General features: G+C 40.2%; 5 protein-coding genes across 5 annotated transcripts; 2 read left to right on the top strand and 3 right to left on the bottom strand.

The window, feature by feature from the left end:
• Positions 1-269: 269 nt before the first annotated feature.
• Positions 270-2,302, top strand: mgme1 (mitochondrial genome maintenance exonuclease 1). The gene is given in 6 exon segments (XM_026356671.1): positions 270-814; positions 816-981; positions 1,179-1,392; positions 1,472-1,604; positions 1,737-1,867; positions 2,168-2,302. Coding segments are annotated over 6 exon segments (1,035 nt in total). The 5' UTR covers positions 270-463; the 3' UTR covers positions 2,208-2,302.
• Positions 2,303-2,382: 80 nt separating this feature from the next.
• On the bottom strand, positions 2,383-4,173 carry si:dkey-76k16.6 (uncharacterized protein LOC566817 homolog). The gene is made up of 5 exons (XM_026356672.1): positions 4,009-4,173; positions 3,746-3,856; positions 3,545-3,653; positions 2,910-3,036; positions 2,383-2,819 (listed from the first exon to the last, which is right to left on the bottom strand). The coding sequence occupies exons 1-5, from the start codon at positions 4,084-4,086 to the stop codon at positions 2,408-2,410; spliced, it is 837 nt and encodes a 278-aa protein (XP_026212457.1). The 5' UTR covers positions 4,087-4,173; the 3' UTR covers positions 2,383-2,407.
• Positions 4,174-5,427: 1,254 nt separating this feature from the next.
• On the bottom strand, positions 5,428-7,697 carry cst3 (cystatin C (amyloid angiopathy and cerebral hemorrhage)). Its single transcript, XM_026356972.1, has 3 exons — positions 7,430-7,697; positions 6,697-6,807; positions 5,428-6,146 (listed from the first exon to the last, which is right to left on the bottom strand). The coding sequence occupies exons 1-3, from the start codon at positions 7,628-7,630 to the stop codon at positions 6,072-6,074; spliced, it is 387 nt and encodes a 128-aa protein (XP_026212757.1). The 5' UTR covers positions 7,631-7,697; the 3' UTR covers positions 5,428-6,071.
• A 79-nt stretch (positions 7,698-7,776) lies between these two features.
• On the top strand, positions 7,777-10,859 carry ephx5 (epoxide hydrolase 5). The gene is made up of 10 exons (XM_026356510.1): positions 7,777-7,919; positions 8,003-8,064; positions 8,175-8,388; positions 8,500-8,680; positions 8,801-9,010; positions 9,091-9,220; positions 9,524-9,735; positions 9,917-10,025; positions 10,125-10,250; positions 10,361-10,859. The coding sequence occupies exons 2-10, from the start codon at positions 8,042-8,044 to the stop codon at positions 10,560-10,562; spliced, it is 1,407 nt and encodes a 468-aa protein (XP_026212295.1). The 5' UTR covers positions 7,777-7,919; positions 8,003-8,041; the 3' UTR covers positions 10,563-10,859.
• Positions 10,625-13,249, bottom strand: mad2l1bp (MAD2L1 binding protein). The gene is made up of 3 exons (XM_026356511.1): positions 12,841-13,249; positions 11,822-12,105; positions 10,625-11,736 (listed from the first exon to the last, which is right to left on the bottom strand). The coding sequence occupies exons 1-3, from the start codon at positions 13,247-13,249 to the stop codon at positions 11,209-11,211; spliced, it is 1,221 nt and encodes a 406-aa protein (XP_026212296.1). The 3' UTR covers positions 10,625-11,208.
• Positions 13,250-13,712: the final 463 nt, after the last annotated feature.

The raw sequence follows: 13,712 nt of genomic DNA, 5'->3' as shown, positions 1-13,712 counted from the left end.
GCTATAGCATGGGCTTGACTTAACTTCTTTTAAGAGTAATGTGTTTTTTAATGTTACAGTGTGTTGTTCGTTATTAATGAATATGTGCAGACTAAGCAAAAAAAAAAAAAAAAAACGTTAAGAAAAGCAGCAGTTAACTAAAATAAGTACAGCTGCACGGATGGCTTTCAATGGCGCACTGTGCCTCATGGGTAATGTAGTTTCTATTCTTACGAATACTGACGCCACACCCGGAACTCCAAATCCCTGCTGCGGAAGTTTGTGCAACACAAGAGGCGCGTCGTTCAGAAACGGTTCTCGATTAGTTTCGACTTTGTCTGAGGCATGTTGGGGCAAGTACCGTCGCTACAAGTGCATGGAAACTTTTAAATGTGCTGTAAAAAATTGAAACCACTGTAGTTTCATTTACGTAGGGAGCTGATAAGTTATTGTTTTTCACGTTTGTCGTTTGGAAGCCGCCAGCATGTTTATTCTCAAACGCGTGCTATCTGCTGGAGACATCCTTGTCCTTCAGTGCACCTCCCACTTCGCCAGAAACTTATCTGCTTGTCATTGCCTAAGATCACCCAAAAAACGCAGCCCCTACGTCTCAGTGGACAGTGAGCGCTACTCTTCTCTTGTGAAGACAGTCATGTCCTCCAGGGTCAGCTCCCGAACCCCGGAGACCATACAAGCGGAAGACGAGAACATCTTTGGACCTGTCGTCAAAACCCAGACGCCCTCCTCACGACAAGACACTAGGGTACCTAAAACCCTCCATCCCTTCTTACACCACGAAGAGACTGTAGACCCAGAGGAGCTAGAGTCAGGACCTCCCTGCCCGGATTTTGTTAAAAAGGGGTCCAGGCAGGTCTTTTGTGCCGAGTGTGACTCGCATACTTCAGCAGACTCTCTCCCCGGAGCAGATCTTCTACTTGGAAAGATGGAAGAAGAGGATGATCGCAGAGCTTGGAGAGGATGGCTTCAAAGAATACACTCAGAGTAAGTTTTGTAGCACGAATCACACAGGATACTGTGACAACACATAGCACTTTGTTTGATATTTTTCTTGCTTGTACCTTACTTGTAAGTCGCTTTGGATAAAACCCTCTGCCAAATGACTAGATGACTAATAAATGTATGTAAATGTAACCTTCACATTGCAAGTTCTTAAGTGACCACACATTTTTTCCAATCAGATTTATTTAGGCAAGGGAATGTTTTCCATTCAGCTGTGGAGGATATCCTGACATCAGGTGCAACACAACAGGAGTATCCACCTGATGTACAGGGATACATGGAGAGCATCTCTCACGTACTGGAGGATGTCCGGGCAGTGAGAGCTATTGAAAGCACTGTGCAACATGATACCCTGAACTATTTAGGAATTGTGGATTGTGTTGCTTACTACAGGTAAATGTGCTGACATTTTCTATAGCAGATGGTTTTTTTCACCATTTTCACCACATTCACGTGCTGATTTCATCTGCAGAGGTGTCCTTTGTGTTATTGACTGGAAGACGTCAGAAAAGCCCAAACCATTCCTAAGCAACACATATGACAACCCTATTCAAGTGGCAGCTTATGCTGGGGCTTTGAACAATGATGGCAACTACAAATACCAGGTGATCTATTGGGGTATATTATTGTGTTATTAGAATTCTCTCATCAGGCTATAGCATGAATTGAGAAAATTGGCCATAGACATTGTGTCAACTAGGCAAAAACACTTTATTGATCTCCTCTTGTTGTTCCAGGTTGAAAATGGTCTCATTGTTGTAGCATACAAAGACGGCACACCTGCCCATGCTCACCAGCTGAGCTCAGAGCTGATGTTGGAGTACTGGAACACTTGGTTGCTACGCCTTGAAGACTTTACAGAACAAAGGTGAAACTGTCATGACACATTATTATTATTATTATTTTTTTTTTCAGATTTATTTCACTTCCATTGTTTCTTAGCAAATCATCAGCTTTATTGTCATCTCTAGAAGTGTTTGTCTTTATTATATATTAAAGAAAGATAGCGAGTTAACTAATGATATCATTATTTAGAGAAAAATAGCCACACTTTTTTTACAGCTAAGAACAGAGTAGCATGGGTAATATATAATTTTCGTTCACTATTTAACAATGAGTAGTAAATAAGGACATCAACTATATTAAGATTGTTTCTTTTCCTTTTTAGATCCAACCATACATCCGGTGCTTTTTTAGAAAAGAGATGAGATGTGGGACGTCCAAAGGCCATGCCCATGACGCAGTTTATTTCAGGTTAAAGGAACTGAACCTGAACTGAAAAAACATGCTCTGTTGTAGGAGTGTAAAACATTAGCTTTTAACCTGTGTAGATTCTCAGAAACAAGCCTTTCAAACTAAATTCTGGCTTTTCTGTGTTATATAAGCAAATTCATTTGCTCAAATTTTTTTACACACATTCGTTGATATCATTGAATGACAACCACGTCTCTCTGTGTGAGGGATGTTCAGTGAAGCCCAGGGTTTTAAAGAGGTTGTATGAGATCTTGTTCTTCTCCTCTATGAAGCAGTATACTGGGTAATCCAGGGCATGGAATCTCTTGGCCATGGTGCTGACCACGGCTTTAGCGTAGCCTTTTCCTCTGTGCTCTGGCAGAGTGTACAGCATCCCAATGGAGCATGCCGCATAGGTAAGAATCCAGGACACAGGCTTTCCTTCTGCATCCAGCACACAGCAGGAAGGGAAGTTTCTAATCATGTTGCCGATCATCCTACGAGCCACATCGCTGCTTCCAAACTTCCAGTTTTTATTCACCAAGTCCAGATGTGATTCATCCAGAGAGCTTAAGGAGATCCCTGAGCTGAGGCAGAGCAGAGCAGAATCCTGTCTCACCAGTGAACTAAATATATATGTTTCAGAATTAAGACATCACTGCATGGATAGGCTCTACCTGTCTATAGGGGAAAGCTTGGATACATCCTCCAGTATCATCATGTGACACATGGCCAATTCTTTGCTGGGCACGTCTTTTTCTGATGCCACTGCTTTGATTATCTCCGCATGGCGAAGATCAATTCCTTGGACAAAAATGTTTTTTGTTAAGGCAACTCACATATGTATGAATCATTGGTATTTGTATTTCTTTAAAGTAATCAGATAATATATTACTTTAAGTGGATTAAAGACTGATAGATTATTATTTGCTTTGAAATCACAAATGTGTAAATGTTGCTGAAAATGGGAGAACAAAGATGTCATAAAATTGATCTGATGTTTTGGATCTTGTAGTTAATAAGTCATGTTTTATCATAGTCATTTTAGAAGAGAGGGTTCTATTACGACATGAACATGGCATAACTTTATATGGCACTAAGATACTGATCTTTGCCTTTTGTGCTGTAGGAAGAAGGCATATTTTCATGTGTTCTTTCTCAGATCACCAAATGATAAGTCATAACTGTGGGAAGACGCTAAACACAATGAATAGAATTCAAAGCTAAATAGCAAACTTCGAGGCAGTATTTTAAACAAGACATTAAACAGAACATCAGGTGTATGCAAAGTGAATATTATTATTATTATTACCCACGCAAAGGAAACTAGTCCAGTCAATAACAGAGGAGTTCCTCAGGGCTTCTGCTAGAGTAGCCTCATCGTTTGCAAAAAACAGCATATCTTTAAAGTGATCACCCTTCTGCAAGAAAATGCACATGTTAACATACTGTATGCACAAATACACAGAAACCACCTTCATATTGTCTTCAATACGTAGACATACGCAGTTACCTGTTCACGTTGTGGTTTGTAGATAATGACATTGAACTTTGGCCATGTGTCCACTAAAAACTTTGCAGGCTCTGACTGGACTCTGTTTCTGAGGACCAAACAACCGTAAACCTTAAAAGTAAAAACAAGCAGCTGCACTGTCATTTACAGTTCACCAGGTGTGAATGCGGCAGTGCACATTCAGTATAAAGTTATCAATGATCTGCACCTTGGAACATCCCTCAGGGTTTATTATACAGCAAGTTAGTTCTGACTGGACAGACCTGATGTGCCCGCGGCAAATAGCTCCTCAGCTGGGTCTCAGCCACTGTGAGCTGCTCTCCGGTCAGTTCCACGATCATTTCGACGACACTTTTCCAGTCTGTACCACCAAAGAAGGTGCTCGGTGCTCCGGCCCGGTCTGAGGAGAGGCGCGCCGGTGTCCACGGTCCTCACCAACGGGGGCGGGGAAACAGTGGCACCGGCTGTAGTTTGGATTTTTTTTTTTTTTTTTACTTTTCCAACTTTATTTAAAACTAAAATTAAAAGACACTACTTAATACACAGCAGATTTACAGATTATAGAATAAAATACCGGTTGAACACAAGCAACAATAAAGGTAAAATGAGGAAATTAAAAACAGAAGAGCGCAGGTTATGTACAAGTCAATCACTTTGAAAATCACTGTGCTCAGTGGATTTTCCATCCGCACTTTCGACATTCACTAAAAGGCCAAGTTCCCACTCATCAAACAAGTCATACTTGTGTTGTGAATCCAGTTCATTTTGTCATATGTTGTAGACATAGGTCCAGATGACAAAGTAACGCACCGTAGCACACTTAAAGCAATCTACCTGTGCTTTATAAATCCCAGTCGGTTACAGGTCTCCATGTCATTTATTAACTTTAACTAGTGAGACTCTTAAATCTACTCTGAACAAACAATAACAGACGACCTCTTGTGTGAGATTGGTGTAAATGCAGAGTTCCGCTTTCAAAGTACAATTCTGATGACAAACGTCCAGACAAAGCATATTTTGTTTTGCTATACATATTTGTTTTTCAACCGTATCATTTTGTGTCACATGCCAGATCATAAATCAGATCATAAAATGCTGTTTGCACACCAGTAATTTAAAAGGTCTAACTGGTGTCAGCTATACTTTGATAAGATCTTTAAAATCAATGTTATGTAATTAATAATCCTCTCATGCTGAATGCTCTGTATGTAAAATGTGTGTTATGTAGTCACTGCAGCTGTTAAATAAATAAAGTGAAGCAGAAGGTACGATGTTTACCTCTGAATTCCACTGGAGGAAAAAATATGAAGCATATAATGACAGTACAAACAATTACAAATGTATGTTTTCCTCTGTATTATAATATAATCATATTGATATGATGTATGCTTTTATCAATTGAAATATGACTTTATTGATCCCCAAAAAAGGGCTATTAAAACAACTGCCATTTAAAAATAAAGGAGAAAAAGGTTAACTTTTAAAAGCTTAATGTGTGGTAATTTATGATGTTATCCTTCTTAAATTATACATTTTAGAGCATTTTTATTGGCCAGTTTTACTGACGACAGGAATGTTGTAATAACAAACAAAACGGAATAACAGAACTGACTTAATGACAGCAAAAGATGCCCAGTAGCTTTCCAGTAGTCAAATAAGAAATTCACACACCAACACATTCATTTAAGTTTTCAAATGCTACTTTAATTTGAATGGTTTATAAACAAAGTTTATAATTAGTTAATCAATAGTTTGCTTTGTGTAGATCTGTTCTTTGCTTTGTTTAGTAATTGATCACTATAATATCGTTCTTGTAAAGGATTGTGCAGGTTAACATAGCAAAACTGAAGGTTAATCCTAGCGACTCTTTCATATTGTATGCAAGCTATACAAGACATTTCCAGCTAGCTTTCTATAAAGCAGTAGAAATCTATGGTCGCTTTCTTATCTGTTAAAAAAGAAAAGAAACTCGCCTGACAAGTCATCCCCCCCCCCCCCCCACACGTCTGATGAGTAGTGTATGGCACCTGGCCAAATGCAGGGTACTAGCTGATGTGCATTCACTGTGTAAATAAAATACTTGTGTGGCCCTTGCGTCTACAACTTTCCTTGCGTTTACAGCTGCATCTATGAAGCGTATCATTTAAAACAGCACAAGTCTGAAATACTGTGAATGTCAGAAACTGTTAAATCTAGCAGACCATGTTAATGTGCATTAAAATGTTAATAGTTATAGTAATATGTAAAAGAGAATACATATTGCTCTCTTATGAAAGGTATTCTGCAAAAAATGCCAAGACTGGAAGGTTCCCACGTAGTCCTTTGTCTAGCATTTGTCCTCAAGAAGCTCAAGGCGTCTCAGCCATGGCTGGCTCCACACAGAGAACTTACAGTTTTGACTCTGAGGGGGGAAAAAAAGGTTTTAATACACAGGTTATTAGAGCATGTCAAACATGATGGCACATGTATAGAAAAATGTGCATGACTTATTATAAACCTAGTGCAATCATGTTAGAGGACTGACATATTGTCAAGTTTCCACTTGCTCTGCTCTGTCTAGTTCCAGTTTAGCTGTATAATAATAGCAGCAAACTAAGCTTGACAGTTCTATAAAGGGAAGTTTGTTGCAATTGTTGCTTGTGGCCTACAGCTGAGGGGAAGTCTAGTGTATCGCATTATTAAACTATGCATCACATTCACATAATATCTGTGTAGTGAAAGCAAGTAATTAAATCGCTGATTTTTATAATATACACAGTCGTGCATATATTGTTTCACCTTGTGTGGACCACCTCATTGCTTAATACTAGCTAACTAATATTGAGCAATGAGTTGATCACATATAATACGTTAGGGAGGGTACAGCCTGTGAGAAATTTAAAGCATGAACTTTCATAATAAAGGAAGTCACAGTAGATTAGAGAAGAATATCAAGTTATTCAAGTCATTACCCAAGCCAGTTTGGGGTCTGTGTGGACTTCACACAATTCAGTTGCACTGGACTTTCTGCAGTTGGTCCTTGCCATAGTCACGTCGAAGACGTACTTGCTGCCAGCAACCACCTGTAAGCAGTAGAGGGTGAGGACACTGAAAATACTGATAATAACAAAAACTAATAATACAGCACTATAGCAAATCTATGGCACAGTTCAAGTTGATACAAAATCAGGGCAGTCATGGCACCCATTACATTTCAGCAAAGTCCTTTTTGAAGGGCTAAAATGGAAGTGAATCTAAAATGGCTCATTTTAAGACTCAAGAAGGGCACAAAACTACAGTAAAACGTCTGATCGGCACCAAACCGGTGTTTCTTTTCCAACACTGTCCTTTATAGGTGTTTAACGAACAGGTTTCCAGCTCATTCTCTGGGTTGTAAAAACCTGGATGACCTGCAGCTCCATTATAAAACATGATTGGAGCGGATAAGATTATGAAGCCGCATTGTGTCACTGCCAGCGCACAATCTGGATCAGGATTCAGGATCTGTTAGAACAGATATTACAGATACACATGTCTACTAAAACCACTCTATAGATACAAATGAAGCCCTTCTGCTTCCAGTATAATGGGGCTACTCCATGTTGGTGTCTGAAATCACCGCGGCCTGCATGTAAACACACCGTTTAACGACATTACAGACCTACATATTACAGAAAAGGACAGATCCAAGTGAACTCTACTGACCTGAACCTGAACCTTATTCACGCCTGTGACTTTGCGGAGGTACGCGTCGTTGCTTTTCATGTTGTGCTGGTTGACGGCGTAGTTCAGGGCATTTTGTGCCCCTTCATCATTGATATCTATGGTGGTCAACCCCCCCACCATGACTGCTGCTGCCCCGGTGGCGAAAACCGCCGACAACACGGTAAAGACGATCTTCCACATCGCGCCTTGGAAATAAAGAAGCAAATGCAGCCTAATAACAACAACAGCGACGTTACCTCCCTGTTACGTAAGATGTGACGTCACTAATGTCGTCAGCGCTGGGAGGGGCCTAGCTCGCAGCCAATCAGAAAGCCGAGTAGCGCGAATGAACGCCACACTTGTATTTTTTTTTTTTTGGGTTGGACAAGACAGGGCTTGTTCTGCAGACAGGATAATCCATAATCCTGTGGTTAAACCTTCCGTTCGCACAGATTCTAACCCAAGGAACTTTTAAAAAGAGACTAACGAGGTATGGTGGTTTAAGTTTGGCGTACGTGCGCACAACTCTCCATGTGCTGTGTGGGGAATGAACCTCTGACCTCTGTCCTGCAGGTCTAATCTGTTGCGGGCTCCCACCTTTGGAACGACACAATGCGAGCACTGCACGTTTTGAAGTAAGACTGCTATTACATGGACTTATTTTATCACAACAAAATGTGTGTGCATATACCAGTGCTGTATTTATCTCCAAAAGTGTTTTCCCATATTTGTCCACGCCCTGCAGAGAAACTTTCTTTGGCTTGGATGCTGTCCAAAAGCAGGTGCTGATAGGATCAGCCGTGGCAGCAGGAGGGGTTTTGGCCTACTTGGTACACAAAAGGAGACAAATCCAAACTATTCCTCTGGGTGAAGGATGGTGGGGAGCAGGAGAAAAACCACTGTCAGAGGACTATAAAATCTACCCCTTCAAAGTGCAAACCTCAGATGAAGAGATTCGGGTCATTTTGAACTGTTATTACACACCTTTCATCACCTGTGATCAAAGCTAAAGTGGTACCAGTAATAAAACAGCACCATGTTTAATGATTAGCAACGTTCTTGTTCCACAGGACCTTTATGAGCGCATTGACAAAACCCGCTACACTGATCCTTTAGAAGATTGCGGCTTCCAGTATGGCTTCAATTCAACTTACCTCAAGAAGGTGGTTTCATACTGGAGGAATGAGTTTGATTGGAAAAAGCAGGTGGCAGTGCTCAACAAATATCCACACTTCAAAACCAGAATAGAAGGTACACACAACCCCAGCATGGTCTTCCTTTCTCTGCAGTCATTTCTCATAATCTGGATGAATCGGTTGACTATTTTTGGTCTTTGTCTTTTTTAACACCGTTGCTTTTGCTTTAATGCAGGATTGGACATTCACTTCATTCATGTGCGTCCACCACATCGTGAGAATCAGAAGGTTGTGCCTCTTATGCTCGTGCATGGGTGGCCTGGATCCTTCTATGAGTTCTACAGGATTCTGCCACTCCTCACGCAGAACCATGGTGGTATTGCATTTGAGGTCATATGTCCGTCCATACCTGGATACGGTTTCTCAGAAGCTTCTCACAAACAAGGTAGATTATTCTAAATGCATGTATGTACTTATACATTTCACTTTCAGATGTTTACACATATCCTTTCTGTCCCTCTCTAGGATTTGACAGCCTTGCGGCAGCTCGGATTTTCCTGACACTGATGGAGCGCTTAGGATTCTCTCAGTTCTATCTGCAGGGAGGAGACTGGGGTTCGCTCATCACCACCAACATGTCACAGATGAAGCCTCAGTAAGTCAGCAAAACAAGCCCTTACTGAAAACAAGTTATTACTGCACTGGAATTTCCCTAGCCTGCAAGCATTGTGACATTGTTACTAAATTGTGAAACAGTGCTTGCAGTGTGAAAACTGAATGAACTCCCAAAAAGTACCAGCTTTACAAATTCCTGTAGACTGAAGCAAAAACACTTTTTTCCCAAAAAGGAAAACTTACTTAAAACCTCATAACTATAAAGTGACACTTAATGAACATCAAAATGTCTCAGGACCTATAATCTCTAATATAAGCTTTTTATCATCTGTCTATTTTCCAGATGTGTGAAAGGTCTCCACTTAAATATGTTCATGTCAACAAGGGGGTTCAAAGTGCTCATGTCCCTCATAATCGGTCCTTATCTGCCCTTTTTGGTGGGCTTAAGTCGGGAAGATGTCCGTAGGTTGTTTCCCTACATGGAGAAGAACATTTGGAACATGCTGAAGGAATCGGGCTACATGCACATTCAGGCAACTAAACCAGACACTGCCGGTAGGGAGATACACAAGCTGATTCTTATCATAATGACACCGTTGTTGACTTAAAAAGAACTCACTATTCCTCAAAATATTTGTGAGAAATGTCCTAAAACAAGCTAATGTTACAAGATTTCAGTAATCTCCAAATGCCTAATACCTCCCAGACCTTAATACAGTTTAATTTGTATTTTCAGGCTGTGGGTTGAATAGCTGTCCTGTTGGCTTGGCTGCCTATTTGCTGGAGAAATTCTCCACATGGACTGACATGAAGAACAGAGATCTGCCAGATGGTGGGCTGGAGAGGTATAAGAATTTTTCAACTTTACACCATACTGTCTAAGTAATAATTGGTTTGAGATTGTTGCAGGCTGTAATTGAATATAAATGATTGCATCTGTACAGGAAGTTCAGTCTGGATGACCTCTTGACAAATGTCATGATCTACTGGACCACAGGCTCCATAGTCTCCTCAATGCGCTTCTACAAGGAGAACTTCAGGAGTAATCCCGACAACAGGGTGGATGCAAAGTATGTGGCCAAGTGCTTCTACCATCAGAACCTTGTTTTAGTTTTTGAACCCGACATCATTTTTATTCCATCTCGTAATGACTCTAATGAAGTTTTATTTTTTTATTTAGGACACCGATATATGTGCCCACTGGACTGGCAGCCTTCCCCGCAGAGCTGATGCACTGCCCTAAATCGTGGGCACAAATTAGATATCGAAACATCTGCTCCTACAACTTTATGCCACGAGGTGGTCACTTTGCAGCCTTTGAGGAGCCAGAGCTGGTAGCCAACGACGTTGTCCAGTTTGTCAAAAAAGTGGAGAAGTTCTGAATCCTTTGAAGTATTCTCAAATCAATGTTCAATTATCTTACCAATACATGTGTTTTTTTTTTATTATTGGTGACGCTCATTCCAAATAGGACACATACACAAATATTCTTCACACTCTACAATACTTGATTTTCCTACAAAACTGACACATTGATAAAATGGCATTCAAGTTTTAATAAATGTAAACGTATACACAGGTGATACTGGCATTCCATTGTGTCCACAGATCAGATTAAAGACAGTCATATAATGCATACAACCTTTCAAGTTATGTGATTAAAATATATTGCACCTATATTATGTGTTGTTCTGTGTGTCCTTAAATGGTCCTTGCAAAACACATCAAACATTTATAAGTAGAAACGCTAATTAACAGTGCCCTCTGACAGATCGCTTTATGTTTATCAAAAATGTTAAGAACACATTCTTTGAGTATTTAAGATTATATATAAAAAGGATAGCTAAGTATACTGCTTGTATCAACCTCACTATTGTTTTAATAGACACATTTAATCATAAGTTGAAAACAAACAATTCATTAAAATATATACAACTCAGTACAAAATTCACTTGGGAAACTATTAAAATTAAAATTTTTAATTGAATGCAGAAAGGAATCGAATCTCAGACTGTCCAACTTTCTGGTTCAGTTGCTGAAGCCCTTGATAGTCATGGGCGCCTGAAACCACACATAATCCTGCCAGTCTGACTCATCTGCCCTTGGTTCCTTATATGTGTGTGGATCAGTGGACAGAGCAATAATTTGGTTCTTTACACGAGTTGGCACCTTAAATTGTAGTTTAGGGCGGAACCAACCAACACCACAATTCCTGTGAGCCAGCACTAGGACTGTAGTGGGCATTAAATGAACAGGTCTGGTATCAGACAAAAGATCCGCCACAAAAAGTGTGCGGAAGAGTTGCCTTAAGCATGATGACACCCGCAGACACTGATCTCCACCAGCCAATACCAGGGCCTCCATGTTGATTTCATACATCTCTTTGGGAAGGACTACGGAGCCACCCATTAGTAGCAACACACGTGGCACTCTGCTAAGAGAAAACAGCACCTCCAGCTGCTGCAGCACCTCCTCTAGCTCCTGAAGGGTCTGCTTGCACTTGCGCCACTCCATATTTGCAGACTGCTTTGGCCTCCGACTCACTACGTCTTTATCCTGTAAAGCAAAACGTTGTTAATTTAAAACTCAAACGTCTTCATTTATGATGGAGACTTTTTTTTTTCTCACTTCTTCTATTCACCTGCATTAAGGCCTGTTGTTTCTTCTGAGAGTACACCAACTGGTCATATGTCATGGGTAGTTGCTGTCTCTGATAAAGAATGCACTTGAGGATTTCACTGACGAAGCGGCAGCAGCCGTCCTGAGTAACGGTGCCAGGGAAGACCACGTTTACACAGCCTTCTTCCTTTGCTCTTCTCACCACCTCAGCATCACTGACCTCTGTCTCACTGTGTTGTTTGCTGGCAGGAACGTTGGAATCTTGCTGACTTCTCTGATCAGATGTGTCCTCTTCTTGGGGATTGTCTGTCCAAATAAAGACCAAAAAAATATCACCAGGATGAGGGATGGATGCCACCTGTCTTTGATAGCTAGTTAATCCTAATGAAATCTAGCAAGGCCAATGTTCTAATCAAACTACTTTCCAAATTTACATATAGCTACTACTGTTATTAATAGTGTTGCACTGTGGAGGAAGAATATTTAATTTCAGTATTTATGCATTATTTGAGAGAAGAGGGTGCAGAAGATGGAGGCAGATCGACCCCGAAAAGGGAACAGTGGAATGGAAAAAGTATTTATGCATTCATTTTACACATTTTAATGACATAAAAGTGGGCCAACAACTTATGTTAAACAAAGAAACTAATTTTGTTTGTTGATGTCCATGTTTAAGTCAACAAATCCGCAGACACAGCCTTGCACAATCTGTACCACCATGCAATATAACATCTTTAAATCTCCTGCCCAGATAATTAGTTTGCAGCGAAAAGAAGATGGAAAGAGGTAGAAGAGCTCCAAACCATCACATTAGGATACTGCAATCATGTAAGAGTTACAGACATTAAAATAGCTGATTATTGATGACTAACTGATTAAACTACAGCTTAGAGATCAGCGAATAACCACTTTAAGTGCTTCCCACAGTCAGATTTAAATGAAATATAGCGGTTTAGCTAAGCTATAAGCTAGGTTAGTATGCTACAAGCTAGTAACACAGCCACCATCCATTTGTAACTGTTGCTGGGAACAACACCGTACCTGGAGCGATAGTTGTAGAGAGCAAAGCGGTGTTTTCCTTATCTTCAGTGTTGTGCACACAATGCTGTTTTGTTCTGCTGTGTTCAGTGGACGCACTTTTCAGTTCAATGGCATTTTTCACCTTTAAACATGTGTTTACGAGCTGTTCGGCGACTTCCGCTGAAGGTTCACACGAATTTGACTCAGGAACACTCTGTAACGTTGGGACATTATTTATCATATTCGGTTCGTCCGGTGTGCTAATATCGTTTTCTGACGAAAACGAGAGGCGCATCCGTAGCCTGCTGTCTCCACTGTTTACGGTGGACGTTTGTTCCGTGTCTTCAGAGTTTGATGTTAAATTAAATTTATTCGAAACTTCAGCCATAGTTTTGAATGTCCCCGCCGGGTGCTTGGCGCGTTGCATCATGGGAAATGTGAATCAGCAGTGTCGCGTTCACGTTACATGGAAGGATTGGAAGTTTACAACGTCCCCTTCTGAAAATGCTGTAACAGACGCTCAGAAAAAAACCTTTTACCTTTTTTATAAAGGTAAATAATAAAGATCACGATCTAACACATAATATAACACAACCTTGTGGTAACAAAATCAAACGATTTAGGTCGTTTCAGGCCTTAAAATCAGTTAAACTAATAGCATCGCTGTACCAAAGTGTGTTCCAGTGTTTCTCAAACGCCTCATATTGACTCAGCCATTCAAATAATAGATTACATATTATAGCCAAACAGTGACTGATCGATTATAAACTCAAACAATGATATAAAGTAATCAAATAACTGCGCAATGTTAGGCTAATTTTCTTGTACATAAGTGAATGCGATATTTACCCAACAATTAAATAATAATAAAAAAACGTCATCTGCAAATTATC

Source organism: Anabas testudineus, chromosome 15 (assembly GCF_900324465.2).
Source record: "Anabas testudineus chromosome 15, fAnaTes1.2, whole genome shotgun sequence".
In the NCBI taxonomy this organism is placed as follows: Eukaryota; Metazoa; Chordata; class Actinopteri; order Anabantiformes; family Anabantidae; genus Anabas; species Anabas testudineus.
The sequence above is the reverse complement of the archived record's forward strand: the minus strand, read 5'-3'. Positions and strand labels throughout refer to the sequence as shown.